Raw genomic sequence first — 13,122 nt, forward strand, 5'->3', positions numbered from 1 at the left:
ATTTTTGTGTTTTAGTAGAGACCAGATTTCACCATGTTGGCCAAGCTGGTCTCAAACTCCTGACCTCAAGTGATCTGCCTGCGTCATCCTCCCAAAGTTCTGGGATGACAGGCATGAGCCACCGCGCCTGGCCTTTGGCTGCCTTTAAATGACTTCCTTGACCAACATAGTTTGGCAAAAGTTACACTGTGCAATTTCCAAGGGGAGATAGAGGCCTTGCACTTTCTATCATGGTCTCCTGGAATGGTTCTCTGGGAGGCTGAGTCAACATGCAGGAATTTCGCCTACTGATACTACCATGTTGGCCAGACCCCATTTGGGAACTCTGGTTCCATGGAGCCCCGTCTTTCAGTCATCCCTACCAAGGTGCCAGACCTGTCATTGAAGGTCTCTTTGATACTCCATACAGACCCTACAGGCCAGCTCAATACCATCTGGCATTCTCAAGGCATCTGCATCACAGTCACATGGAACAGAATTACCCACCTGGACCACATCTAAATTTTGATTCACTAAATCTTGAAATATAATAAAATGGTTTTTCATGGAAGCACTAAGTTTTGTGATGTTTTGTCAAGATTCTGCTCACCTCAGGCACTTCATGTGTCTTTTTCTAGAATACTTTTCCCACCCTCCTACCTGGCTACTTATTTCTTATCCTTCAGTTTAAATGTTCTCCAGGGTGAGCCCCTTACTTATCTAAAAGTAAAAATACCAAAGTGGTTCTGTATGAGGTCCTTGTTTATTTCCTTCTTAACACTTAAATAACAAATAAGTAGCCATCACAATTAAAATGATTAGTTTTACCCTTCCCTATAGACCAAGGGTTGGCAAACTATGGCCCAGAGGGTGGCCAACTACTTTTAAAGTTTTATTGGAATACAGCCACACCACTTGTTTATCTATTGTTCATGTGCTTTTGACATCATAGAGTTGTAGAGCTGTCAGAAACAGCATGTGGTGGTGATCCCTGAGCAAAATGATGGAATAGTACTTTCCAGACTTGTCTCCCTGGAGATCCATCAATTTGAACAAGTATCCATTCATTCAGAAAAATAACTACATGAACGAAGGAAAGCAGGTAATAGATTATAGTACCTGTGTGTAACATAGAAATAATAAAAGATATAGTGAAGACAGTAGGAAGGACAGTTTTACATTACTCACATCACCTCTTCCCCAGCTTCAAGCACACAGTATATTGAGAGATACCTCCCACTTGGGGAAATGTGCAGGAAGTGAGGAGTGGACTTTGCCTTGGACAAATACCTGACCCATCCAAGTAAAACCCAACACTGCCCAGGCCCCACAGCCTCACATTTTAGGCTGGTACCTGCAGACTAAGCCTCCAGGTCTGCTCCAGTACTAAACCAGATCTCATGGCCCCAAGCCCCAGACTAACCCCAGTGCCAGGGCAGCCCCCATAGACAAAGGTTCCAGGCCCATCGCAGGGCCATGTTGGTCCTGTCTGCTCCAGGCTCCAGACCACTCTAAGCACTGGGGGGCTAGTCCCCATAGCTTCAGGCTTTAGGGTTTCCCTTGTGGACTCAGGCTCCAGGCCTGCCCAGTGCCAGGCCATTTTCTGTATGCTCACTTTCTAGGATAGACCATGTGTCCCCACACTCCAGCAGACCTAGGACACAGGCCAGCCCTTGTGGACCCAGTTTTCATGTCAGTAACTGCATACTCAGCTTTCAGGCCAGCCCCCACAGCTACAGGCTCCAGGCCAGCCCCCATGGCTCCAGGCTCCACATTAGCACCCAGGATCCCAAGCTTTAGACCAGCCCTTGCAGTTTCAAGCTCCATGCCTGACCCAGCATCAGACTGGGCCCAGGCTCCAGGTCAGTGCTCATGGCTCCAGTTTTGACCCACAGTTCAGGCCTGCTCCAGCAAACCCAGAGTCTAGACCCCAGCCCAGCAGACCCTGGTGCCAGGCTGGGCCCTGTGGGCCAAGGTTCCAGGACCACATCTATAGGCCTAGACTCCAGACCAGGCCTTGTGGACACAAGACCCTAGATAGCCCCACCAAGGACTCAGGTTCCAGGCCCACCCCAGTGTCAGGCCAGTCCCTGTATACTCAGAGTACAGGCCCATCCCAGTGGATCCAGGCACCCATTCCCTGCCAGTGCCTGGCTGGCCTGTGCAGACTCAGGGTCAAGGTCTATATTAGTTCCAAGTCAGCCCCTGTGGACCCAAGCTTCAGGCTAGTCATTGCAGAAGTAGGCTCCAGGCCTGCCTTCATGGACCTAGCCTCCAGGACCCCACTTTCTCACCCAGACACCAGATAAGCCTATCTGAGGAGTCCAGCAGCAAACCTCCCTGCAGACCATGCCAGATTGCCTGCCCAGAATTTCTGGACAGGCTAGTTGGTAAAAGGCTGCCCCAGATGACACAAGCTTGAAAAGACTGGAATAAGTCCCTGTTTTTTCAAATGTGTGGATATCAACACTCAGCCACAAGGATTCAGAGCAATCAGGGAAACATGATCCACCCCCAACTCCCTCCCTGCAAAGAACTAAATAAAGAACCAGTATCCAAACTAAAAGGAGACTCATCATCTTCTTGACAAATCAAAATAATTATTTTAAGGAAGCTCAGCAAACATCAAAACACTACAGATAGATAATTCAATAAATGAGGAAAATAATAACCAAGAGATTAGAATTATACTTTTAAAAATTCAGAAATTCTGGAGCTGGAAAATACCAGGAATGAAACAAAAAATGTAATAGAATATCAACAGCAGAACTGATCAAGCAGAAAAAATAATCTATAAACTCAAAGAGTTTATTTGAAAATAAAGAAAAGAAAAATAAAAAGGAATGAAAAGGAATGAAGAAGCCCCGTGGGATTTATGGAGCAGCATCAAAAGAGGAAATACTGAGTTATAAGAGCCCAAGAAGAAGAAAAGGAAGAAAACGGGCTAGAAAGTATATTTAAAGAAATAATAGCATAAAATTTTCCAAATCTGGGGTCAGGAAGGTGAAAGATCTCCAACAAGATTCAATCTAAACAAAACCATACCAAGATACGTTATAATGCAGCTATCAAAAATCAAAGCAAGGAGAGGATCCTAAAAGCAGCAAGAGAAAAGAAAAGAAATAACATATAAGGGAGCTCCAATAAGGTTATCAGCAGATTTCTTAGCATAAACCTTACAGGCCGTGAGAGAGGGGATGATATATTCAGTGTTGAAGGAAATAAATGCTGGAACAATAATGCTGTACCTGGAAAAACTGCCTTCAAGAATGAAAGAGAGATAGAAACTTTCCCAAAGAAAAGCTGAGGGACTTCATTATTATCAGACATGTCTTACAAGACATGCTAAAGGGAGTTCTTTAAGTTGAAAGAAAAGTATGCTAATTAGTAACACTAAGCATATGAAAGCCTTAAACTCACTGGAAAAAGTAAGTGCACAGTCAAATTCAGGTGCTGTATAAATCACTTATATCTTTAATATAATGGTTAAAAGACAAATCTATTAAGATAATAGTGACAAAAATTTGTTAAGGGATACACAATATAAAAAGATGTAAATTATAACATTAAGGATGGAGTAAAAGTGTAGAGTTTCTGTATACAATTAATATTTAGTTGTAGTCAGCCTAAAATAGCCTATTACAATTATATTTTATATATGCCTTATGGTAACCACAAAGCACAAACATACAGTAGATACATAAAAGATAAAAAGCAAAAAATCAGAGAATACAAATTTTAAAATCACCTAATCACAAAAGACAGCAAGACAGAAAGAAAGGAACAAAAGACCTATAGAGAATGAGAAAATGATTAACAAAATGGCTGTAAGTTCTTACCTATCAATAATTACTTTGAGCTGAGATAGCGCCACTGCACTCCAGCTTGGGTGACAGAGCAAGGCTCTGTCTGTCACAAATAAGAGAAGGATGCAACACAGTACTGGAAGTCCTATCCAGAGCAATTACTCAAAAGAAAGAAAAGGCATTCGAATTGGATAAGAAGTTACATTTTCCCTGTTTGCAGACATGATCTTATATATAGAAAACCCTAAAGACTGTAGCAAAAAAAAGTTAGAACTAAAAAACAAATTCAGTAAAGTTGCAGGAAACAAAGTCAACATACAAAAATCAGTAGCATTTCTGTACAATAAAAAACAAACTATCTAAAAGAGAAATTAAGAAAACAATCCCATTTACAATAGCTACCAAAAGATTAAAATACTTAGGAATAAATTTAGTCAGACAGATGAAAGACCTCTACACTGAAAACTATAAGACATTGATGAAAGTAATTGAAAGTCAGGTGGGGTGGCTCATGCTTATAATCCCAGCACTCTGGGAGGCCAAGGTGGGTGGATCACCTGAGGTCCCAGCCTGGCTAACATGGCGAAACCCCATCTCTAGTAAAAATACAGAAATTAGTTGAGTGTGATGGTGCATGCCTGTAGTTCCAGCTACTCAGGAAGCTGAGGCAGGAGACTTGCTTGAACCTGGGAGGAGAAGGTTGCAGTAATCTGCGATGGTGCCACTGCACTCCCGCCTGGGTGACAGAGTGAGACTCTGTCTCAAAAAAAAAAAAAAAAAAAAAAAAAAAAGGAATTGAAGAAGACACAAATAAGTGGCCCAACAAATAAATGAAAACACATCCCTTGTTAATGAACTGGAAGAATTTATGTTGTTAAAATGTCCATATTACTCAAAGCAATCTGCAGATTCAATGCAATCCCTATCAAAATTCCAATGACTTTTTTCAAAGAAATAGAAAATTCAAAGATTCATATGAAACTACAAAAAACTTTGAATAGCCAAAAAATCTTAACCAAAACAACAAAGCTAGAAGTATCATATTGCTTGACTTCACAATGTGCCACAAAGCTCTAGTAACCAAAACAGCATGGTACTGTCATTAAAAACAGACACATAGACCAGTGGAACAGAATAGAGATCCTGGAAATAAATCCACACATTTATGGTCAATTGATTTTCCACAGAGGGTAAGAATACACAATGGGGAAAAGATAATCTCTTCAATAAATGGTGTTGGGACAACTGCATATTTCTGTGCAGAAGAATAAAATTAGAACTTTATCTCATACCATATAAAAAATAAACTCAAAATAGATTAAAGACTTAAATGCAAGACCTGAAACTATAAAACTACAGAAAACAGGGTAACAGCTCCATGACATTGGTCTGGACAATGATTTTTTTGGATAAGACTTCAAAAGCACAGGCAACAACAAGAAGAATAGACAAATGGGATTACATCAAACTAAAACCTTCTGCATAGCACAGGAAACAGTTAACACAGTTAAGGGACAATCTATAGAATGGGAGAAAATAATTTCAAATCGCACAACTGATGACAGGTTAATAGCCAAAATATATAAGGAACATGAACAACTCAATAGCAAGAAAACAAATAACCCAATTAAAAATGAGGCAGATGACCTGAATAGACATTTCTCAAAGAAAGACCAATAGGTATATAAAAAATGCTCAACATCACTAATTATTAGGAAAATGAAAATCAAAACCACTATAGGATATCACCCTATACCTGTTAGAATGGCTATGGTTTAAAAAGATGAAAGATAAGCATTAGAGAAAATATGAAGAAAAGGGAACACTTACACAATATTGGTGGAAATGTACATTAGTATGATCATCATGGAAAACAGCATGGAGCTATTTAAAAATAAAGAACTACTATATGGTCCAGCAATCCCATTACAGGGTATTTATCCAAAGGAATTGAAATTAGGATCTGGAGAGATATCTGCACTCCCACGTTCACTGCAACATTATTCACAATAGCCAAGATGTGGAATCAATGTAAGTGTCCATCAACAGAGAAATGAATAAAGAAAATGTGGTATATATACATAATGGAATACTATTTGGCCTTAAAATAGAAGGAAATCCTGTCATTTGTGACAATATGGATTAACCTAGATGGCATGTTAAATAAAATAAGCCAGGTGCAAATACCATATGATCTCACTTATATATGGCATCTAAAAAAGTTAAACACATAGAAACAGAGAGTAAAATAATGGTTCCCAGGCATTGGGGGTAGGGAACAGTAATTGAGAAGATATTGATCAAAGAATACAAAATTTCAGTTAGGAGAAATAAGCTCAAAAGATCTGTTGCATGAATGGTGACTATAGTTAATAGCTGCATTATATTTGTGGAAATTGCTAAGAGTAAATTTTATGTTCTTACCATGAAAAATGATAAATATGTGAGGTAATGTATATGTTAATTAGCTCAATTTAGCCATGCCACAATGTATACACATTTCAAAGCATCATTTTGTACACAATAAATATAGGCAATTTTTATTAGTCAATGTTAGAAAATATTTTTTAAAAAACTATGTAGTTTACAAAGCTTAAAATATTTGCTATCTGGCTTTTGAGAAAATGTTTGCCCATCCCTGCCCTGGAGTCTTGGAGAGCAAGGATGGCTTTCTATACCTGTTATAGTACCTGGCATTTAGTAGGTACATATTAAATAGCTGTTGAAAGAAGTGAAGGGCCTCAAGGCCCAGCTCTATCCCCTCTTTAACGGGAGGCTCTTTTTTTGGCAGGGCAGGGCTAGACAGGTATGAGTCAGTTCTCTTCTGATAGTCCCAGAGTCTACAGCGAACCAAAGATGAAAGCTCTGAAGGAGACACCAGTACTCACAGGTCTCACGTCCATGCTCCATCCAAGGGGACCTAGCTACTTCCTTACCCCTTCTCAGTTTCAGGAGAAGCAAAGTGTTGGAGGTTGGTTAAGACCCTCTCCCACCAATTGCTTTGGTGAACCCTCCAGCAAGGGCATGGCTACTTTCAGGAAAGCAAAGAGGGTCCTCTGCTTCTCTATCCTTCCCAAAAAACATGGGCTGGGCTAGACCCTAAAGAGCAGCCATGGAGGACTGTGGGAAGGACTCACCCTTGCTGTAGAAGCTCTCTGCAAAGCAAGAGGCAGGCTATGGTAAAAAATGCCAATTCCTGCTTAATTTGAACCTCACAGGTGAAAGATGTCAGGCTGTGTGTGGTCACATTGTACATATGCATGTCTGGGGGTTACCAGGCTGTATGCAAATGCACAAGGAAGAGGTAGGCTCTGAGAACCTGCCAGGGCCCCTGGGATGAGCTGTGGATTTTTGTCCCTGATCCCATGAATTGGAGGGTCCTCTGCTCAAAACATATGATATACATGTCTTCTTTTAATTTGGTATCATCTTTAGGTCCAGAAGAGAAAACATTCCCTTCCTTGTACCAAAGTCCTCATCTCAGGTTCCCTGAGTCCACAGAGGGATGCCTCAGACGAACTGGGATCTGAAGGCCTGAGAAAGACCAGCTTCCACCACTCCCAAGTCCTGGAGGGTATCCAGTAACTGCTCCCGGGCAGCACCAATAAAGCAATTCTCCAGAAAGATGGGCCGGCCTCCCACACCATCACGCAGGGTATACAGGGACATTCGCACCAGGCCCAGCACCTGTAAAAGTAAGGAGACAGGAGACACTGGGACTCCAGGTAGCTCATGTCACTACCTCCATCCTCTCTTTAGCAGATCTTTCTAGAGCAGATGCCTCAACCCTTAATACTCCAGCAGAAACAAGTCCAAGGCTCCTATTTAAAGGAGGCCCAGTGGACCGAACACTCTGCAAATGACCCAAGACATGCTATCCAGCTCCATCGATGTTAATCCTTATGACATCTGTCCCCCAAAACTCTATTGGCTCCTAACGCCAAAATTCATGCTTAACCCTGCAACAATGGTTCTCAAAATGGGAAACCTAGACCAGCGTTATTAGCATCACTTGGGAACTTTTGAAAAAAAACAAATTCTCAGATTTCTGAACCCCTGCCCCCCGGACTTGGGAGTGGTGGAAGCTGGTGCTTTCTCACCCACTACCAGCATTCTGGGAGTAGAATCTAGTCATTTTGTTTTTATAAGCCTCACAGATGATTCTGATACTTGACAAAATTTGAGAACCACCTCCGTATACAATCTGTCTCCCGCCCTGGCCTTAGTATTAGGGCCATATCTTCTTCCTAAGAAAAACAGAGGCCCAACAATAAGGGACTAGGGTAGATGCCTGGCCATTTACACATTATCAACAGAGAGCAGCTGAGAGATGTGGATAAGTGCATTCCAGAAAAATCTCTCCAGAGCCCAGTAAAGGGCGAGGTGGGTGGAAATCTTCCCGGGAACCTAGGTTGGCAGTACCATTCAATAAGAGAAGACCAAGATCTCAACTCCACCAAGAAAATGGGGAAGAGGGCAAGTTCTGACAGACGGGGACCTCAATCCAAAAAGAGTTTCTGAGGCAAAGGAAGGAAGGGAAGGTAAAGGAATAGGATACGGAGCAGGGTCCCAGACTGGTCCCACCTCCAGCCCGTGGTCCTTGGCGCCTGTTGCGCTGGACTCCACAGCCGACAGCTGCTCGAGCGTCAGAGACTTGGCATGGAAGTGGGCCACAACGCGTGGCCCTGATCCAGCGTGGGAGCTGCGGCAGTCAGGGCGCTCCACACGGAAGGCGGCCGCCGCCTCGCCCAGCTGCTCCAGCAGACCACGGTTCAGCACGTCCTCCAGGCTGCTGTCCTGCGAGTCCACGAATCCGCCAGGGAAGCCCAGGCGCCCATCGAAGCGCATCTGCATCTGCGAGAGGAGGAAGCTGGGATTGGCAGGGACACCCAAGAGTAGCGCCACAGGGAGGGGCAGGGCCATAGTGGAGAGAGGCCGGGCGCACCCCCTCCTCACCGGTATGGCGTAGCGCAGGGGGAGGCGGCCAAAGAGAATCCCAGGGTCAGGCGCATGCAGGAGCGCATAGCAGGCAGGCCTCCAGCCTGGCCCCAGCGCCAGAGCCTCGGCCAGCTCCAGCCTGCCGGCCCTGGCCATGGCCCGACACTGCTCCTCCGCTGTCTCGAAGGCCCACGAGGGCACAAGGGCGGGTCTCACCTCGGACCCATCCGAGAGTGGGCGGTGTCGAAAGGCCCCACCCTTCAGGGATAAGGGGAGGAACCGAGGCACCTTAGGTCCGGGCGCCGCGACCGGTGCGGGAGGCAGCCAATCAGGGCGGGGCTTGCAGACCGGACTGATGTCCAGGACCCAGGAACCTTAGGGAAACCATAAACAGCCTCTGGGTTGGGCTTGCGGCGGGGGGGGCGCTGAAGGTATGGCAGCGCCCTGAACCTGGAGCAAGACTGGTACATAAACGCCTACCTCACCATCTGGAGTCATCTGGAGTGTCCCAGCAGGTGAGGAAGAACTGGGGCGCTCAGTTGAGTGCTGGGAGCCAAAGAAGCAGTAAGTACATTTGGCTGGGTGTGGTGGTACACAAAGCACAAGGCCTGGGTGGGCTTTAGGAGGAAATGAGGCAGGGTTGGCCTCAGACACCAAGGCCCATCCTAGGGAAATGGGGATGGAGAGGCGCCATGGTCTAACAACTATCTTGAGTGGTGAAACTGAGGGGACTTGGTGACTGAGTGAATGGGGAAGAGGGAGCGCTGGGCTAGTGGTGGTTCAGAGTTTCCTGGATGTGGTGTCATTTTCTGAGAAGGGGAGAGTAGGAGAAGGGTAAGCAGTGATAAGTGTAGTTCTAGTCAGGAATTGGGGTGGCCATAGACAGTGGGCAGCTGATCGTGGGGGTCTGACGCACAGGAAATGGCACATGGAGAAGTCACAGGGCAGTGAGATTTTCAGGGGAAGTATGGGGGTGGAAGGAGCCGTGAGTGAAATCCTGTGGCCCAGGACTGGGAGTGAGGAGGAGTGAGAGGTAGAAGCCTCCTAGGCTTTCTAGTCTTTCCCTCACACACCCTGAGACCTCTGAGCTGTGAAGGAGGCTGGGTTACCCTACCACTAGGGCAGAGGCCTACTCAGGGCCTGATGCTGAGATGCAGGATCCCTCACCCCAGGCCAGGCCTTCCCCACCCTGCAGAGCGCCCTTACACCAGGTGTTGATATTGATTATGCAATAGAAAGCAGGAGGCAGCTCCTTGAGGGGGGCTGGGCATAAAGTCACAGCCTGTAAGTGACAGCAGGTGGTGGGAAAGAGTCCGGACCCACCCAGAAACGGGTTTATGACCTTAACAAGCCACTTAACTCCCTCAGATCGCAATAGCTCATCTGTTCAGTGGAGATGATACCAACCTATTAGGGATGTTGAGATATGTAAAGCACTTACAACAGTGCCAGGCAGAAAGTAAATGTAGCCATTCTTGGAGTCGAGGGTTGGGGCACAGTGCTGTGTGTTATGTTAAAGACCCAGGGGTTGGAAATGAGCCACACTCATCAAGGATGAAAACTGTTGGGCAGCATTTTCCTAGCTTAGTCTTCTGAGTTACAGGGTGGACATGCCAACTACTAACATCAGACGGCCAGATCAAGGTGATAAAGCTGTAGGTGTGATACAATCCACGATGGCCTGCTATCATTCTGGGGACTTGGAAATGGCCTGGCTTCATGTTACACTCACTTTGCTCTAAAAGCTGATAACAACTGCCAATTTCAGGGTTCCAACTAGACCAACTGAGTCAGAATCTGTGGAGGCAATGCAGGGACATATGTGGCTTTTCAAAGGTGTTTCAGGTAACTAATAGCTAAGGTGGAGAAGAGGTGATCTACTCCTTTCCCCAGCATTTCAAAGGTGACCTTGTCTCCTAGATTAGCTACTTTTAAGGATTTAGGGTTAAACATGCCCTTTCCAGATCTTCAGGCTGTTCTTTCTTTCCTGGTTACTTGAAGAGACGTTTAAAGATGGACTCAAATCAGGCAACACGAAATCTATAAAAACCAAGGCAACAGCTATTCAGGAATTAATGCTTTGGAGACCAGAGCTTTTTCTGGATGAAGGAATATGGAAGCCCTTAAGAGCCCCCAACCTTGCCATCTCTTTCAAATCCCTCTCTGCCTCTGCCCCACATCCCCACCCCCACCAACCATCCCCCATTTCACTATCCTGAGGTAGAATGCCCAGGACTCAAGGCTGGAGGTAGAGGGCTGAGCCATGTACCTAAAAAGCTGCTTCAAGTTCATAATGGTACATGGAACCAAAAATAGCTCTGTGGTCAGTCTAGGAGGATGCTAAGGAACCAATTCATTTTTAAAATAATGAGGAAAAGAATTAAGCATTTATCATGCTTTTTAATTTTATTTATTTATTTATTTGAGATGGAGTCTTGCTCTGTCACTCAGGCTAGAGAGTGCAGTGGCGCAATCTTGGCTAACTGCAACCTCTGCCTCCCAGGGCCAAGCGATTCTTATGCCTCAGCCTCCCTGAGTAGCTGGGCTTACAGGTGCCCACCACCACGCCCAGCTAATTTTTGTATTTTTAGTAGAGACAGGGTTTCACCATGGTGGCCAGGCTGGTTTTGAACTCCTGATCTCATGTGATCTGTCCACATTGGCCTCCCAGAGTGCTGGGATTACAGGCGTGAGCCACAGTGCCCAGCCCATCCTGCCTTTTTTATATGGGCGCTTCCTCAGGGCTACTAAATAGTTGATGAGAGGAAATTTTTGTTTTAAGTATTCTAGCTAATCAAAGAAGAAGGAGCCAATAAAAATTTTACATTTTTTTTTTTAACTTTAAAGAATTAATGGATCCTAGGGAATGATCATCAATGGTTGCTAACATCATGAAAAGGCAACCAGTTACTGTGCACTTCATGATGGAAGAATACATCACCTCCTATTAATTTTTCTTTCACAAAATTGAAGTTGAATCTCAACCTAAATACCAATTATTAGAAATATAAAGATGCCCCTTTTTAAAATATCAGGAAGAGACTAGAATGATCTATGTAATAGTGGATTTCAGTTGGAGACATCAGTATTAACTCATGTTTAACTTAATATTGCTACATATGTTTACATAGGGAAATATTTATAAACATGTACTCACCTCTTTTAGAAAGTCACTAATCTAATTCGTGAGGCTCCTGCCTTCATGACCTAATCACCTCCCAAAGGCCCTACTTCCAAATGCCAATAAATTGGGAGTTAGGATTTTAACATATGAATTTAGGGGGAACAAAAATATTCAGTCAATAGCAATCATGAAATACAATGAAAGTCTGAGAAACTGTCACAGTAAAGACTAGCCTAAGGACACATGACATGACTAAATGGATTAGAGAAATCTGAATAAAGTATAGACTTTGTCTAATGATAATGTATCAAAATTGGTTCATTATTGCAAGAAATGTACCATAATGTAAGATGTTAATTATAGAGTAAATTAGTTGGAGTAATGGGAACTCTAGGTACTGTCTCCACAATTTTCCTGTAAATGTAAAAAGCTTTTAAAAATATATAGATGAGTCTTAGTATATTGCCCAAGCTGGTCTCCAACTCCTGACCTCAAGCTATCTTCCCACCTGCGCTTCCTAAAATATTAGGATTACAGGAGTGAGCCACTGCACCTGGCCTGCAAATGTAAAACTTTTTGTAAAAGTTTGTTTTTAAAACACATGAAGATGCAATCAGTAAATCCTAGACTGAAGGAAAGTTTACAAGAAAAATGACCTGGTTTCATTAATAAATGAATTACAGGGGAAAAAGAAACATGGTGCTAGACTCTATACATTAAAAGAGATTGAGGAGACATACCAATTGAAGCAACTGGGCTTTATTCTAATTTGAACAAACAAAAATTCAACTAGTGAGGGACATGAGAATACTGATTGGATATTTTATATACAGGAATTATGGATAATTGAGATGTGATAGTATTGTGGCTATGTTTCTTAAGAGTTATCTTTTAGAAACACATATATTTGAATAAAGTTTTGCATCGTACAAAACTCTTTCAATGAGAGGATCCCTTTTGGTTCAGGAGAGGGAGAGAGGTAAGAGTGTAGTCTCACTTTTTAGGCAGGAAGAAAGCGATAGCAAACATCTGCCATCTGACAGTTATTTTTAAACCATTCCACTTAATCCTCATGAAATTTTCCAGGTGCTTTGAATGCAGAGCCAAGGTTGAGAACTACTAATTAAGAAGAATATACCATGGTGTGAGTGGGGAGGAGATGCCACCAGCAGACAGCTATCAGCTAGAGGCTGTAATTTTACCCAGTTACTTCCTGAAAGTGCTAGATGCTGTTGCTTATTATTATTATTATTTTAAGCATTCACATAACCTAAA

At 43.5% G+C, this 13,122-nt stretch overlaps 1 protein-coding gene across 2 annotated transcripts; it reads right to left on the minus strand.

Annotated features, from left to right (window-relative positions):
- Positions 1 to 5,706: 5,706 nt before the first annotated feature.
- Positions 5,707 to 8,959, minus strand: NUDT16 (nudix hydrolase 16). 2 transcript variants are annotated; one of them, XM_025377656.1, is made up of 3 exons: positions 8,742 to 8,959; positions 8,370 to 8,639; positions 5,707 to 7,472 (listed from the first exon to the last, which is right to left on the minus strand). In XM_025377656.1, exons 1-3 carry the CDS (start codon positions 8,877 to 8,879, stop codon positions 7,296 to 7,298), a joined length of 585 nt encoding a protein of 194 aa, XP_025233441.1. In that variant the 5' UTR covers positions 8,880 to 8,959; the 3' UTR covers positions 5,707 to 7,295. The 2 variants fall into 2 exon arrangements, with proteins under 2 accessions (XP_025233441.1, XP_025233440.1); XM_025377655.1 differs by having other exon boundaries at positions 8,370 to 8,942.
- Positions 8,960 to 13,122: the final 4,163 nt, after the last annotated feature.

Source organism: Theropithecus gelada, chromosome 2 (genome assembly GCF_003255815.1).
Source record: "Theropithecus gelada isolate Dixy chromosome 2, Tgel_1.0, whole genome shotgun sequence".
Classification (NCBI taxonomy): domain Eukaryota; kingdom Metazoa; phylum Chordata; class Mammalia; order Primates; family Cercopithecidae; genus Theropithecus; species Theropithecus gelada.